The sequence below is a fragment of the Trichosurus vulpecula genome, chromosome 4 (assembly GCF_011100635.1).
Source record: "Trichosurus vulpecula isolate mTriVul1 chromosome 4, mTriVul1.pri, whole genome shotgun sequence".
In the NCBI taxonomy this organism is placed as follows: Eukaryota; Metazoa; Chordata; class Mammalia; order Diprotodontia; family Phalangeridae; genus Trichosurus; species Trichosurus vulpecula.
This window is the reverse complement of record NC_050576.1, coordinates 136,209,340-136,222,646: the sequence shown is the minus strand read 5'-3', so window position 1 is coordinate 136,222,646 and position 13,307 is coordinate 136,209,340. Positions and strand designations below refer to the sequence as shown.

The 13,307-nt window shown below is 41.7% G+C and overlaps 1 protein-coding gene across 1 annotated transcript in view; it reads right to left on the bottom strand.

Annotated features, from left to right (window-relative positions):
- Positions 1-7,791, bottom strand: part of ADSS2 (adenylosuccinate synthase 2) — a 60,162-nt gene extending 52,371 nt beyond the window's left edge. The window contains 2 exon segments of the mRNA XM_036755210.1: positions 7,109-7,524; positions 7,527-7,791. Of these exon segments, the coding sequence (XP_036611105.1) occupies positions 7,109-7,524; positions 7,527-7,791 (681 nt within the window).
- Between the last annotated feature and the right edge of the window lie 5,516 nt (positions 7,792-13,307).

Sequence of the window (13,307 nt, the reverse complement as noted above, 5' to 3'; positions counted from 1 at the left end):
CTGTCCAAAACAGTCACCTCACAATGCAGCTCTCTAAACTTCTCATCTTCTGTTGAGAGGACCACCATCCTTCAAGTTCATAAACTTGGAGTCAAATCTCTTCCTCTCCCTTTTATCCCCATATCCTATCAGTTGCCAAGTTTGGTTGATTCTACTTCCATAACTCTTTCGTCCAACCCCTTTCTCTCCACTCACAGCCACTACTTTAGTTCAGACCCTCAGCAACCTTGTAGCCAAATGCAGACATGAAAAAATCCTCATTATAACATACCTTTCAAATCATCATTCAGTCTCTCCTAGATGATCTCCAAGGAAGGGGAACCCATCACCTCTCGAGGAAGCCCATTTCACTGGATACCTGTTAGGAAGCTTTTCCTAACATCAAGCTTAAATTGGTCTCTTTGCAATTTCCACTTATTACTTCTTGTTCAACCTTCTAGAATGAAACAGATAAGTCCAATCTCTCTTCCATATAATAGCCCTTTAAATACTTGAAGACAGCTATCAATTATCATGTGTGTCCCCAAGTTTTCTCCAGGCTAAACATGCCCAATTCCTTCAACTGATTCTCATATGACATGCCCAAGCATCCTAGTTGCCCTCTTCTGGATGCTCTCCAGCTTATCAAAGTGCTTTTGAATCGTGGTGTTCCAAGAAATGAACACAATGCTCAGATGATAGCAAAGTACAATAGGACTATCACCTTCCTATTCCCTGAAGTTATGCTTCTCTAAATGCAACCCATTAATTACCTTCTTAGGCTACCACTTCATACAACAGACCTTCTGAACTACATGCTGTCCGCTGAAACACCCAGATCTTTTTTCAGATAAACTACTATCTAACCATGCCTCTTTGATCTTACATTGAAGTGGATTTTTGTACCCAAGTGTCAAAGGCTTTACATAAATTTCTCTCCATTGAATTTCATTTTATTAGATGTAGCTCAATGCTCTAGACTGTGAATGTCTTTTTGGATCCTGATTGTCATCCAGTGTGTTAACTACCCCTCCCAGCTTTGTATCATTTGAAAATTTAATGAGCATGTCATCTATGGCTTTGTCAGTTACTCACAAAAATCAATCAGCAAGTTCTTATTAAGTAACTAATAAATGCTGAGGACTTAAATACAAAGAACAAAAAAAATCCCTCCTTGAACAGAGCTTACAATCTAGCAAGGAAGACAACAAAAACCTAACTATGTACTGGATAAATATATTAAATATAATATTTAAAAGTAAATACAAAGTAGTTTGACACAAGATAGTCTGAGAAAGAAGATGCTAGCAATTGAGGTGATCAGGAAAAGCTTCACTTACAAAAAAAAAAAAAAAAAAAAGGTAATGCCTGAACTGCATCTCAAATGAAGAGGTTCTTGGAGACAGAGATGAGGAATGAGAACATCCCAGGTATGAAGGACAAGCAGTGAAAATGCAGACGGAGCATACTGTTCAAAGAATATCAAGGAGGCCAAATCACTGGACCACAGTGTGAGAGGAGAAAGCATAACACTAGAAAGGTAAGAAAGGTGCAGGTTATAGAGTGCTTTAAAAGCTAAACCAAGAATTATATATTGATGCCACTGATTGAATGGGAAAGGGAAGAGAATGACATAGTCAAATCTGTGCTTATCAATTTGATGGGCGAATGGAAGATGGACCGAAGTTGGGAGGGACTTAAGAAAGGGAAATCAACTAGCAAGCTATACTGCAATAGTCCAGGCATGAGGTGATGAGGACCTATATATATTAGGGTGGCAGCATTGTCAAGAGAAAAAACCACAGGAATTGGTAACTGATTGGATGGGGGAGGGGGGAGTTTGAGAGTAAGCAGAAATTAATAGCAGCTAACATTTATACAGTACTTCAAACAGCTTGATAAATTTATCTCACAACAACCCTGGGAAACAAGTGCTATTATTAGGCTTATTTTACAGAAAAGAAAACTGAGTTACAGAGAGGTTAAGTGACTTGCCCAGGGTTACCACTGCTAATAAGTGAGGCTGTATTGAATTCAGGACTTCCTGACTCAGAGGTCAATGCTTCATCCACTGCCACACCCAGTTACCTGTAAGGAAGACACCTCTGGGTGGCAAGCATGGTTGACTGACTGTGAAGATGGTGGTGAGTTCAACAGTAATAGGGAGTTAGGAAGAGAAGAGGGTTTGGAGGAAGAGATGAGTTCCAATTTGGACATACTAAGAGGCTGGAAAGATAGGTGGTAAAAACCTTTAAAGTTAACGAGTGGAGTTTATATTTTATTCTAGAGACAAAAGAAAGCCAAGGGAGTTGACTAAATAGGGAAATGACATGATCAGATGCAAATTCATGGAAAACTTCTCTAGCAGCTGAATTGCCCATAAAAACAGTTCTGAAAAATATTATATTAATTAATCCACATTTCTTTGTCTTCTCCAAAAGGAAAGCACGATAGACATTATCAAGTTTTACTAAAATTTATGTAAACCATGTCTAGAGTATGTCCCTCATCTACTTGTTAAATAATTCTGTCAAAAATGGAAATGAGAGCAAGATTTCTTCTTGATGAAACTGTCTGGGCTCTTCATATTCACCTGCTAGTTACTGGTTCTAGTAACCATCTCTTTAATGTTCTATTCTAGAATTTTCCCCACAAAAAACAATCAATGACCATTTTCAGACTGACCTCTACTCCCTCCTCCCTTAAAAAAAAATTTGCCCTTTCTTAAATCTTGCGGCATTTCTGCTATTCTCCACAATCTTTCAATACATCAAACATTTATTAATCACATCTTCCAGTTCTTAAATTCACTAAGGGCAGCAGAGACAACTGCAGCAGCCTCCTAGCTGGTCTAATTTCCAAGCTTCCAAGCTCTCCCCTCCTTAATCCATGTTATACAGCTAACTTTGAGATTACTAAATATCACAGGTATTCACCAATGCCTCTAAAGTAAGATACAAACCCCTTTGTAAAGCATTTTAAAGTTCTTCATCATATGGCTCCTGTGTAGCTTGTATTCGCTCAACAAGCATTTAAGTGCTTACTATATGGCTGGCCAAGAGCCGCTAAGAACCAGTGATACAAAACAAAACAAAAATAAAATTTCTATTCTCAAGAAGCTCATAATGTAACAGAGGAGACAACATTAATTATGCACGCAAAAAATGATATGCATATACAATGTTAATGGAAGTAGTCTCAGGGGAAAGGTAGGAGTTACAAGGGAAAGGCCTCCTTTGGATATTTTGGATTGAGTCTTACGGGAAGGGAGGAGGCAGAGATAAGGAGGGAGAGCATTCCAGTCTTCAAGCATAGTAAAGGCTTTTACACAGGATATGGGAGTATTGCATGTGAACAATATAGCAAGCAAACTAGTGTTTCTAGATCTTAGAATCCATGAAGGAGAATAAAGTATATGAAAACTAAAAAGTTAGGGAAACTACGAAGGACTTTTGATTCCAAACAAAAGATTATATATTTGACCCTAGAATTTATGAATTAGGCAAACTGACATGATCTTTCTTGGAGTTTAGAAATATCACTTGGGCAAAGCTGAGTAGAAGATGAACTGGAGTGGTAAGACTTTGGGTCAGGGAGACCAAGCAGCAAGGTCTGGTGGTAATTCAGACAGGAGCTGATGAGGACCTGCATGGGGTGGTGGTTTGGTGGGTAGAGAGAAGCAAACAAAAACAAGAGATGCTGCGAAGGTCAATAAAATTTGACCACAAGCTGAACAGGGGGAGTGAGACAGAATGAGGTAAATGTAAGCATGAATGACTAGGAGATGCCCTCAACAGTACTAAGAAAGTTGGGAAGAGGATGCAGAGGGAGATGGTGAGTTCTATTTTGGACATATTGATTTTGTGTTGCCTATTCATCCAATTTGTTCAAAAGGCAGTGATAAGGGCTCTAATCCCTCCAGGTAATCAAGAGAAAGATTAAGGTAGGATATAGGGTTTGGGGAATCATCTGCATAGAGAGGGGAGTTGAACCTATGAGGACAGCATGATATAGCATAGAGAAAAAAAGAGAAGCCTCAGAACAGATCCTGGAGGGACAATCAAGTTTGTGGGCATGATACAGATGATACAGCAAAGGAGACTGATAAAAGAGTGTTAAGATAGGTAAGAGAACCAGGGGAGAGTGGTATCACAAAAACCTAGAGAGGAAGGAGTATCCTAGAAGAGAATGATTGATAGTTGTCAAAGGTTGCAGAGAGGTGAAAGAAATTTAAGGACTGAGGCCACATTTCCACACCAATTTCACATTACTTTCCCCTTCACTCTACATTCCAATTACACTGGCTTATTCAATGTTCCTCATATAGGTCCATTCCAATTCCTACCTCCAAGCCCTTACCCAGGCTGCCTGCAGTGCCTGAAATCCCTTCTCCTTACTTCTGTCTTCTGAAGTCCCTAGCTCCTTTCCATGTTTAGTCCATTCTACACCAAGTATTCTAAGTCACAATCCAACCACCTCCAAATTTTTTATTTACTTATGACCATGACATTTTTTCTTCACTACTCTATCATCAGTACAAAGTAAGCTCTTTAAAGGCTGAAACTGATTTGTTACTCTGAATTTCAAATGTCTAGTACTGGAATTTATAAATAGGTGTCTATCAAATCATTACTTAATCGAAAAGTTTCCATTTCATTTTTAACCCAAGGTTTCCTGAGTTCAAGTCCAGTAATCTATCATTGTCTCTAAAATTATGATAATACTTACATTGGGAAATTTGAAAAGTATTCTAAATATCAGGCCAGAGTATTTTCCTACTTTTAACCTTCACTTTTTTATAGGGAGCTTTACCTTCAAAGACCTACGAGGAAGCTAATATCACTTTACAATGGTAGGTCAAGTGCACATGTGATTCATTTATATTTAGGTCAGGAAAAGTATAAAGGTTTAATTCAATAGATCTTCAAAACTCTAAAGGAGAAATGCAAGTTTACAGAAAGGTAAACTAAAGCTTAAGTTAGTAGTAGAATTAAGTCAAGATTAGCCTGTTGTTCCCCTCTACAATAATTCAACTACCAGTGTTTCTCCAACTTCTGTATTTCCAACTTGGTACCTCTAATTAACTGTCTACACAGCAGTTAAGGTTATAAGAGGCAGATCTTTGCTTGCCTTCTCTTTAGGTAGGCTTTATTTCCTAGCAAAATGGATACTAATATACTCTCTTCCCAAACCTGGCAGGGTGTCAATACTATGAAACAATTCAGATTATGTAAACCACTTCACAAACCTTAGAAGCACTATACAACTATGAACTATTCATTAACATTTACCTTTTCTTTGATTGTCCCATACCTCCTCGGCAACCCCTGGCCATGAGGCCCCTCAAATCTGGTGGCTGTCTGGGAGCTCCTCCCTCCATTTAAAGATAGCGCTAAGGAAATTCTGATCGTTTTCCACCTGGTTACTTTCTTGGACTTCATCAAACTCCAAAAACTAATCGTTCTTCAAGATGAAATTAAATCGGGAAATTCATATTTCCTCACATTTCCTATCATGGCAGCATGACTTCATCATGACTCCCAACAGGATTACCTCCCTCCCGCCATTTCTGCTTCTTTTTACGTGTTGTCTCCCCAATAGATTGTGAACTTAAGGACAGGTCTGTCTGCTACCTTTCTTCTCATGTCCAGTGCTCAGCACAATGCCTGGCACGAAGAAGAAGCTTAATGTTTATTTGCTGACTTTGACTCTGCTTGTTCAGTAGTTTTCAGTTTGACAGGAAGATAGTGAAAGTGTCACAGATTTAGATCTAGCAGGGACCTTAGAAGACAGTCTTAGCTCATCTCCTTATGTTACAGATGAAAAAACAGGCCCATTAGAGGAGAAGCAATTTGCCCATGGACACAAAGGTTAGTAACACACAATGCCTGGACTCTGGCCCAAATCTTGTGGTTCGAATAAGCTTATGCATAAGTCTCCTAGCACAAAATCATGCTTCCTATAGCACGGCTTTAGTCTTAAAGTTTCTATTAGGGAAAGGATGGGAGCGGGAACAAGGAAGTTAGTAAATGCCTACAAATATTATCGCATTTTATCCTCACAAAAACTCTGTAAAGTAGGTGCTATTATTATCCCCGTTTTACAGTTGAGGAAACTAAGGAAGAAAGAGGTTGAGTCACTCGCTCGGGGTCGAACAGCTAGTAAGGGTCGAATCTGAACTCGGGTCTTCCTGACTCAGCTGCCTAATCAGACCGCCGATGATAAACTCTCTGAAACCGGCGGTGGCAGACCTGTTAGTGAGAAAGCCTTTATTAAGTCCCTACTAAGCGAAAGGCGAATCAGCCCAGGATTCGGTGGTCTGGAGGGGAAATAAAACCACCCCCGTCGCCGTGGTTCAGCGGCCGGCAGCCTTTACACAGGCCTAGCTCTCTCTACGCACCTTCAAAGCAAAACGCAGAGAAGGAACCCTAAAGAACACGTGTCTCCGATGCCTGGACCTAGACTCGTTCCCTCAGGGCATGGGTTCTTTCCTGGGTCTCCAGATTTTGTGGATAAATCAGACTTCAGTATAGTTTCCTTTGTACACTTTATTTTGCGCATCAGAAAGCATTATTGGGAGAAGGGGATCCTGAGGCTTCACCACCCGACTAAGGGGTCCAACCCGGCACAGAAAGGAGGAGTTAACAGCGAGCTCCCCAAGTCATTGGGACCGCGGACAGCACGGTGGAAAGGAGCCTCCATGCCGCTTTGGGGATTTGGGGCTCCAATTCGCAGACCAGCTCTACATTTCCCACCTCGTGACCCCAAGGAGGGGGACGCTAGCTTACGCGAGGGCGGCGCAGACACCCCGAGCGGCTCCGTAAAGACCGCGGACTGGGGGCCTCCCAGGAGCCTAGGCCGGGGGCTAGCCCACAACGCTGCAGCCGCCCGACCCGGGCCGCGCCCAGTCCTGCGCCCACGAGAGGCCTCCGCCCCGCCCGCCCCTGGGCTGGCGCCGGGTCGCAGAAACCCGGGTCCCCGGCCCGAGGCTCCCGCGCCCCTTCTCCCGCCATTTTCCCAGCGGACTGGCAAGGAGGGGCCGGGGCCGCGCCTCGGAGGGCCTGCGGGGGAAGCGTGCGAAGGACCCCGGTCCCCTTCCTTCCTGCCTCCCTCCCGCCTCCGGTCTCACCTGGCAGCGGCAAACGATGTCGGCGTCCTGCGCCAGCAGATCCACCACCTTCCCTTTGCCCTCGTCGCCCCACTGCGCTCCCAGCACCACCGTCACTCGGTTCCCTCCCGGCCGTGCCAAGGGGTGGCCGCACTCTCCGTTGGGCACCGAGGCCACTGCGGGGCCGTTCTCGGTCAACGACATGGTTGTCGCAGAAGGGCACGCAGGGAAGGCGACTCACGGTAAGTGAACTCGACTCGCCAGTGGATGCCGCCGCACATGCGGAGGGGAAAAGAAGCCCGAGGATGGTCCCCGCCCCTCGCCCGGGGCGGCCACCACCCCGCGGCCCGGCCCCGCCCCGCTTCCCTCCTCCTCCCCCTCAACGGGGAGCCATGACTGGCCCACTCCGGATGGCCCGCAGCCCGAGGGGGGAAGGGGGCGGTGGCAACCGCCGCCTCCACCCGGGACGCGGCGCCCTGCCCCGCCTCGCGCTCCGATGATTGTGAGATCGAAGAGGCGCAGGGGCGGAGCTTGGAACGCGCTCGCGACCCTCACTCCTCCCTCTCCTCCTCCTCCTCCTCCTTGCTGCGCAGGCGTCGGCGCCCGAGACCGCGCCCACCTTTGCAGACTGAAGAGGTGCTGGATGGATGCCCCAAAGAACGGACGACTCCCGGCATGCAATGCACACAGGTCGGCCGGTCCATCCAATTGCTGTCGGACCCCTCCGTGAAGCAGTGGCTTCTGGAACTGTAGTGTCTTCCGTTTGCAGGTGTCACTGTAGGAGGACCAGACTCCGGCTTCCTTGACCTTACTTTTTTTTTTTTCTTGAGCATAGGAATGGTTGTGTTATTCTAAATTACATACAAGTAGCAAAGCGAGTCTTCTGAAGGAGTAGAGAAGCAAATGGGGGGTGGGGGGAAGGATATAAATTCAAGACAGAGTAATTGTTAGAATAATAACATTTTAGAAGGGGGAGGAGGACTTAAAGATTTCTTTCCAAATGCTCTCATTTTACAGCTGAGTAAACAGGCACAGGGAAATTATAAGATGTGCCCAAGGTCACAATTAGTAACTAGCATGAATATTTGCAAGGTGATTTGGATAGCTTATATTATTTGAATATTGCAGGTATTGTCCCCCATTTTCCAGATGAGTGTAACAACATTACTGACAGCTGCTGTAGAGGTGTAAGGCCGATAACACCAGCACACAGTAGGGCTGCTAGCACAGCTTCTTTGATCTGCTTTTCTAAGAAAAGCAACTTTAAGGGGCTAACTTACTTTAATTAAACATACAAATATCATTCACTTAGTTCAGGGGAAAAAGTCAGCATCCTGAAATTCAGAACAAGTACAAACAGAAATTACAAACAGAGAAAATATCAACAGACAGGCTTCTATCTATCTGACCAAAGCTATACATATGTAGTTACCAGAGAGAGAAGCACCAACATCTGGGGGAGGTGGGGTCCTTAATGGGACCCAGTCTACACACCAACACTCTTCCAATGAGTGAGCCCCCAAAGGCAAAATGCTAACCTCTGAGTTTGTATATATACTTCTTCAGGGTCAGAGTACTTCACACCTCTCCAGGGTTTCACACCTCTTGTGACCTAACTAGCAAAAGGGTATGGGCCTTCCTACAAACAAAGGCAAAACTCAATCAAAGGCACTTGATTGCCTTGGTGCTGAGAAGCACTCCAAAACAAAAGACAACAAAAAGTCCCACTTTGCTTGCCATTACAATGAGGAAAGTGGGGATTAGAAATGTCAAGTGAATTGTCCAAGATCTTGCAACTTAAAAGAGTGCCACCTCTACTAGAAAGTAACAGCAACAGCACTTACTGAAGTTCAAAATCTCTAGGCTCGTCCCTGTGTTGTAATAGGGATTATTTTTAGCACAGTGCTTCATAAATGCTTGCTGCCTGTTTGAGGGTATGGAATTGAACTAGATTCCTATAAAATATACCTTTCCTTTGTGATTCTGAGAATATATTGTCTTTTTATCATTAAGCAATTCTGGTATTTTTGAAAATGTTCAGACTAATTCACAGTTCTACCACCTGTGAATTTATATGCTCATTTTCCTAGCCAACTGTGAATTTTTCCATCTTTGGCAATCTTTGCTATGTTGATAGGTGTCAACCAATCAACAATACTTTGTCTTCAGGCAATGACTAAATCTGAGTGGTGCTAAGTGATGGAAATGCAAAGAAAGACAAAGACTAAGCTCTACCTTCAAAGGGTATACAATTCAAATGGAGGTGGGGAGGGAGACACTATGTAATTAACGGTTATACCAAGTATATACAGTGTAAATGGAAGATAATCTCAGAGAGAAGGCACTAGCAACTGAGTGAAGTGGTGCCTTAGTTTTAATGTTCGTTTCCCTGATTATTAGCAATTTTGAGCACATTTTCAGGTAGTTGTTCATAATTTACTTTTTGAAAATTGTTTATATCCTTTGACTACTTATAATATTGGGAATAGCTTTTAACCTTTTAGATTTATGTCAGTTATATGTAGCTTTGGAATGTCAGAATTTTATCAAAAATAGTTCAGCAGTTGACATCTTTTTTCTATTAATTCCATTTGCATTTATTTTTGCAGAAGCTTTTTTATTTTTATGTAATCAAATTAATCTGTTTTCCCTCTATAGTGTTCTCTGTTTTGTAGGTAGTTAACAAATTTATCTCCTATCCACAATCCACAAGAGAAAATATTTTGTTCTCCTCTGACTTTTTAATGGTCTGATTTTTAATGTGTACCTTGTTGAGGCATTAGGTATTAGAAATTTATTGTGGCATATAGTATCGTGAACCATTTTGGTGCCCCCCCCCATCCCCACCTGAGAAAGGCCTAAAACCTTGATTGGCCAATCAGGAGAAAGACATTTTTTGACCCACTCTGAGCTTAACCTATCATAATGCTTTGCATGCTCTGGTATAACATTCTTTGCTTTGCTCTCTGAGTGAACCCAAAATGCCCCTTCTTAAGTCAGCAACTACAAGACCAGATGAAGCTGACCAGAAGCATTCTTCTGTTTATGACTACCAAGGATAACCCCACACTATCTTGAACCTGACATTATCTTGAATAGTAGGACTTTTCTTATGTTTTCTTATGTTATATTAATGATACAAGAAACACAAACATCCTGGAACTATAATTTCAAATGACACCTTGATATTCTCTTATCTTATTGTATTTATGACCTATCCTATTAAGAAATTCCTTTCTCATATTATGGTTGACACATATGGAGATTATAATGTTGGTTGACACAGGCATCCTGAGTTGGGATTGCTCTAAGAGTATAAAGGGTCTGTTTCAGCTTGTTTACCTGTGAGTTCAGAATTATTTTCTGACTCCATCATGTGTGATTCTTTGGCTTAATGAGACTAAATAAGCACATTATAGCACATGTACAGCCTGATTCTGAATGTTCCTTGTTCAAACCTTTGGTAAGGTGAACACCATTCTGTTTATTCTTGAACAAATCTTTGGTAAGAGAGAACCCCATTCTGTTTGTTCTTTGGACAAGCCTTCGATTAAGGGGGATACTGATTCTTTTTGTTTCTTTGGACTAAACCTTTGGTAAATGGTTGACAGTATCAATCACTGATCTAAATATTTTCCCCAAAACTGCTACATTATTTTCCCAACACATTTTTTTCACTAAAGAGTTTTTCCCCCCTGTTTGGTATGGCTTTGTATTTATGGAAGCTAGTACTAGAGTGTTTTATCTGTTTTCTGCTGTATCTTATCTAATATTATTCCACTGAACAACTTTTCTATTTTTTTTATGAGTCCAGCCCCACAGGCAGAAGGCGGCTTACAGCTCAAGGGCTACTTGCAGCATGCCAAAGGATTTCCTCTACATACAAAGGATGTTTTCCTCTACATTTTTCACCAGCCCCTCCAAAATCCTTTGGCATGCTGCAAGTAGCCTGAGGGCTGTATTCGGCCTGCAGACCGAAGGTTGTGCAGGCCTGATCTACTCATTAAAGTTACAAAATTGTTCATAGCATTTGACCCAGTTATAACACTATTGGATTTTTACTGAACGGAGTTTCCTGACAACAACACAACAACCAAAACTTAACTGTTAAAAAAATCCATAGCAACACAATTTGTAATTGCAAAAAAGATGGAAACTGTGCCCATTGACTCAGGAATAACTAAATAAACTGAAATATCAGAACAAAATTGAATATTACTGGACCATGTGAATATGAAGAATTGGAAGAAATATGGAAATACATATATGAAGTGATAGAGTAAAAAAAAGGCAAAACCAAAAGATAATATACACAATTACAATACAAATGAAAAAATTGGGTGACAGTTATGGTCTTTTATAGTGTCATTGAGGATATAATCAGGAATAAGTCTGAACAATTTAAAAAGGTGAGAAATGAGGCCTTTATTTGAGACTTGGAGTATGTCTCTTTGATAGATACAGATATCCCACAGATCTCTCACTTAATTTTGGTGGGGGGAAAGAGAAGAGGAAGAGCAGAGATTGTTGATCTGGTCGACTGTGGGAATGGTCATGTTCTCATCAGAAATAGGGAAAATTGAGGGAAGAACAGATTTTGGGGGAGAAGATAATAAGATTTCAGGTTTTTATTTTTTTAATGATGTGTCTAAATAAAATTTATCCATGAAAGTTAAAAAAAAAAGATGTTGAACTCATCTCTTCCTAACTGAGACATATTCTCTATTCTACTGTACTACACAGCACAATTTAGCACTTAAATATATTGGCATGTTCACCGGTTCTGTTTTTAAAGTTTTATTGATTATTTTTACATCAAAGTCTATTCTATTACTGAAGTGCATTCTATACTACTAGTCAACCTTCCCATGTAACCAAAACAAAAACCAGATAAGTAACATGAACCAACACAGCCACTGTATCTGATAGCTTATGTAATATTCCTCTTCCAAAAGGAGTGAAGTTATTCATGGTTCTTTTTTGTTTGTGCAATAGGAATCGTGGGTAGACTCCATCATCTTGCTAAGATGGCCCCTCCACATGGACCACACTAGGGAGCTGCTTCTAGTAGAATCATGATAAGATCATATATGGACATTCTATAAATGGTTTCAGGTTGCCAACCACATATTTGGGAGGAGTCTTTTTCAATTGGATATATAACCAGAACTATTGGGGAAAATCTGAATAGATTCTAGCCATTTGTTTTTGCTGCGTTGGCTTCTGAGGGAGTGAAGTGACCCCCTTCGCTCACAGAGTCTTCATTAAAGAGGAAAGGCTCTAAGGCCTCCTTCTCTACTTCCCCACGAGGTCCCTCAAGAAACAAGGTTTCTTTCGCCTTTTTTTTTTAATTTTTTGCAACCCAAATGTACAGTGTAAAGTCTCCAGCCTCGGGAGTTTCAAAGTACAAGCCACCCAAATCTGGGAGTCCAGGAATCCAGGCAGGGTGTGGCATCTCATCCAGCACTGAGGCCTCTCAGATAACAGAACAATCCTCTGGAACGACCTTCAGAGATTCTAGTCCAGCAGAAGCTAGCAGCAATGGCTTCTTTGGATGTAGCCTACCACCTTCTTTGTGCCTAAACTTAGTTATCGAAGAGCTTTTAACAGAAATGAAAAAATTGCTGACTGGATTCAATACAAATTTGTACTTTCTTCTTTCACCTGGGTGGGGAGGGGGAAGGGGGAGTCCACCCTAAGCCTTTTCTTAACAGAGGACTTAGCTGTCTGTTAAAAGACACAAGCTTTTACCATTCTCCTCCCAACTGTGTTTTCTACTAACTTCTTCTTACTCACTCCCTCAAATTAAGATCAACTACCCCCTTCTCCTGTACTCTTTAATCCATCCCCATGCCATTTCTTTGACTCTGTCAATCAACCTCACTCTCTCATGCTTCTTTAATCTTGTCTTTCCTAGCCCCTTCCCCTTCCAATTTACAAACATGTGTAGGTCTTTCCTATTCTAAAAAAGGACCCTTCTCTTGACCTTGCTATCCCCTCAAGCTTTCTCCTTTAAATACTTTGTTACAAGGAATGACCCACTGGGGAAAGGGAATGTTGGTCAGGGCTCAATATATTCACAAAGTGTCATTTTCACAAAGGTGATGACTCCAGGAGGAGACTTGAGAAAACGTAAATGTAAAAACAAAAAGATATCAATTAAGGTTTTGTTTAAAAGTTTAATAATGAAAGGGAGGAGAGAAGATAGAATGTACATTGA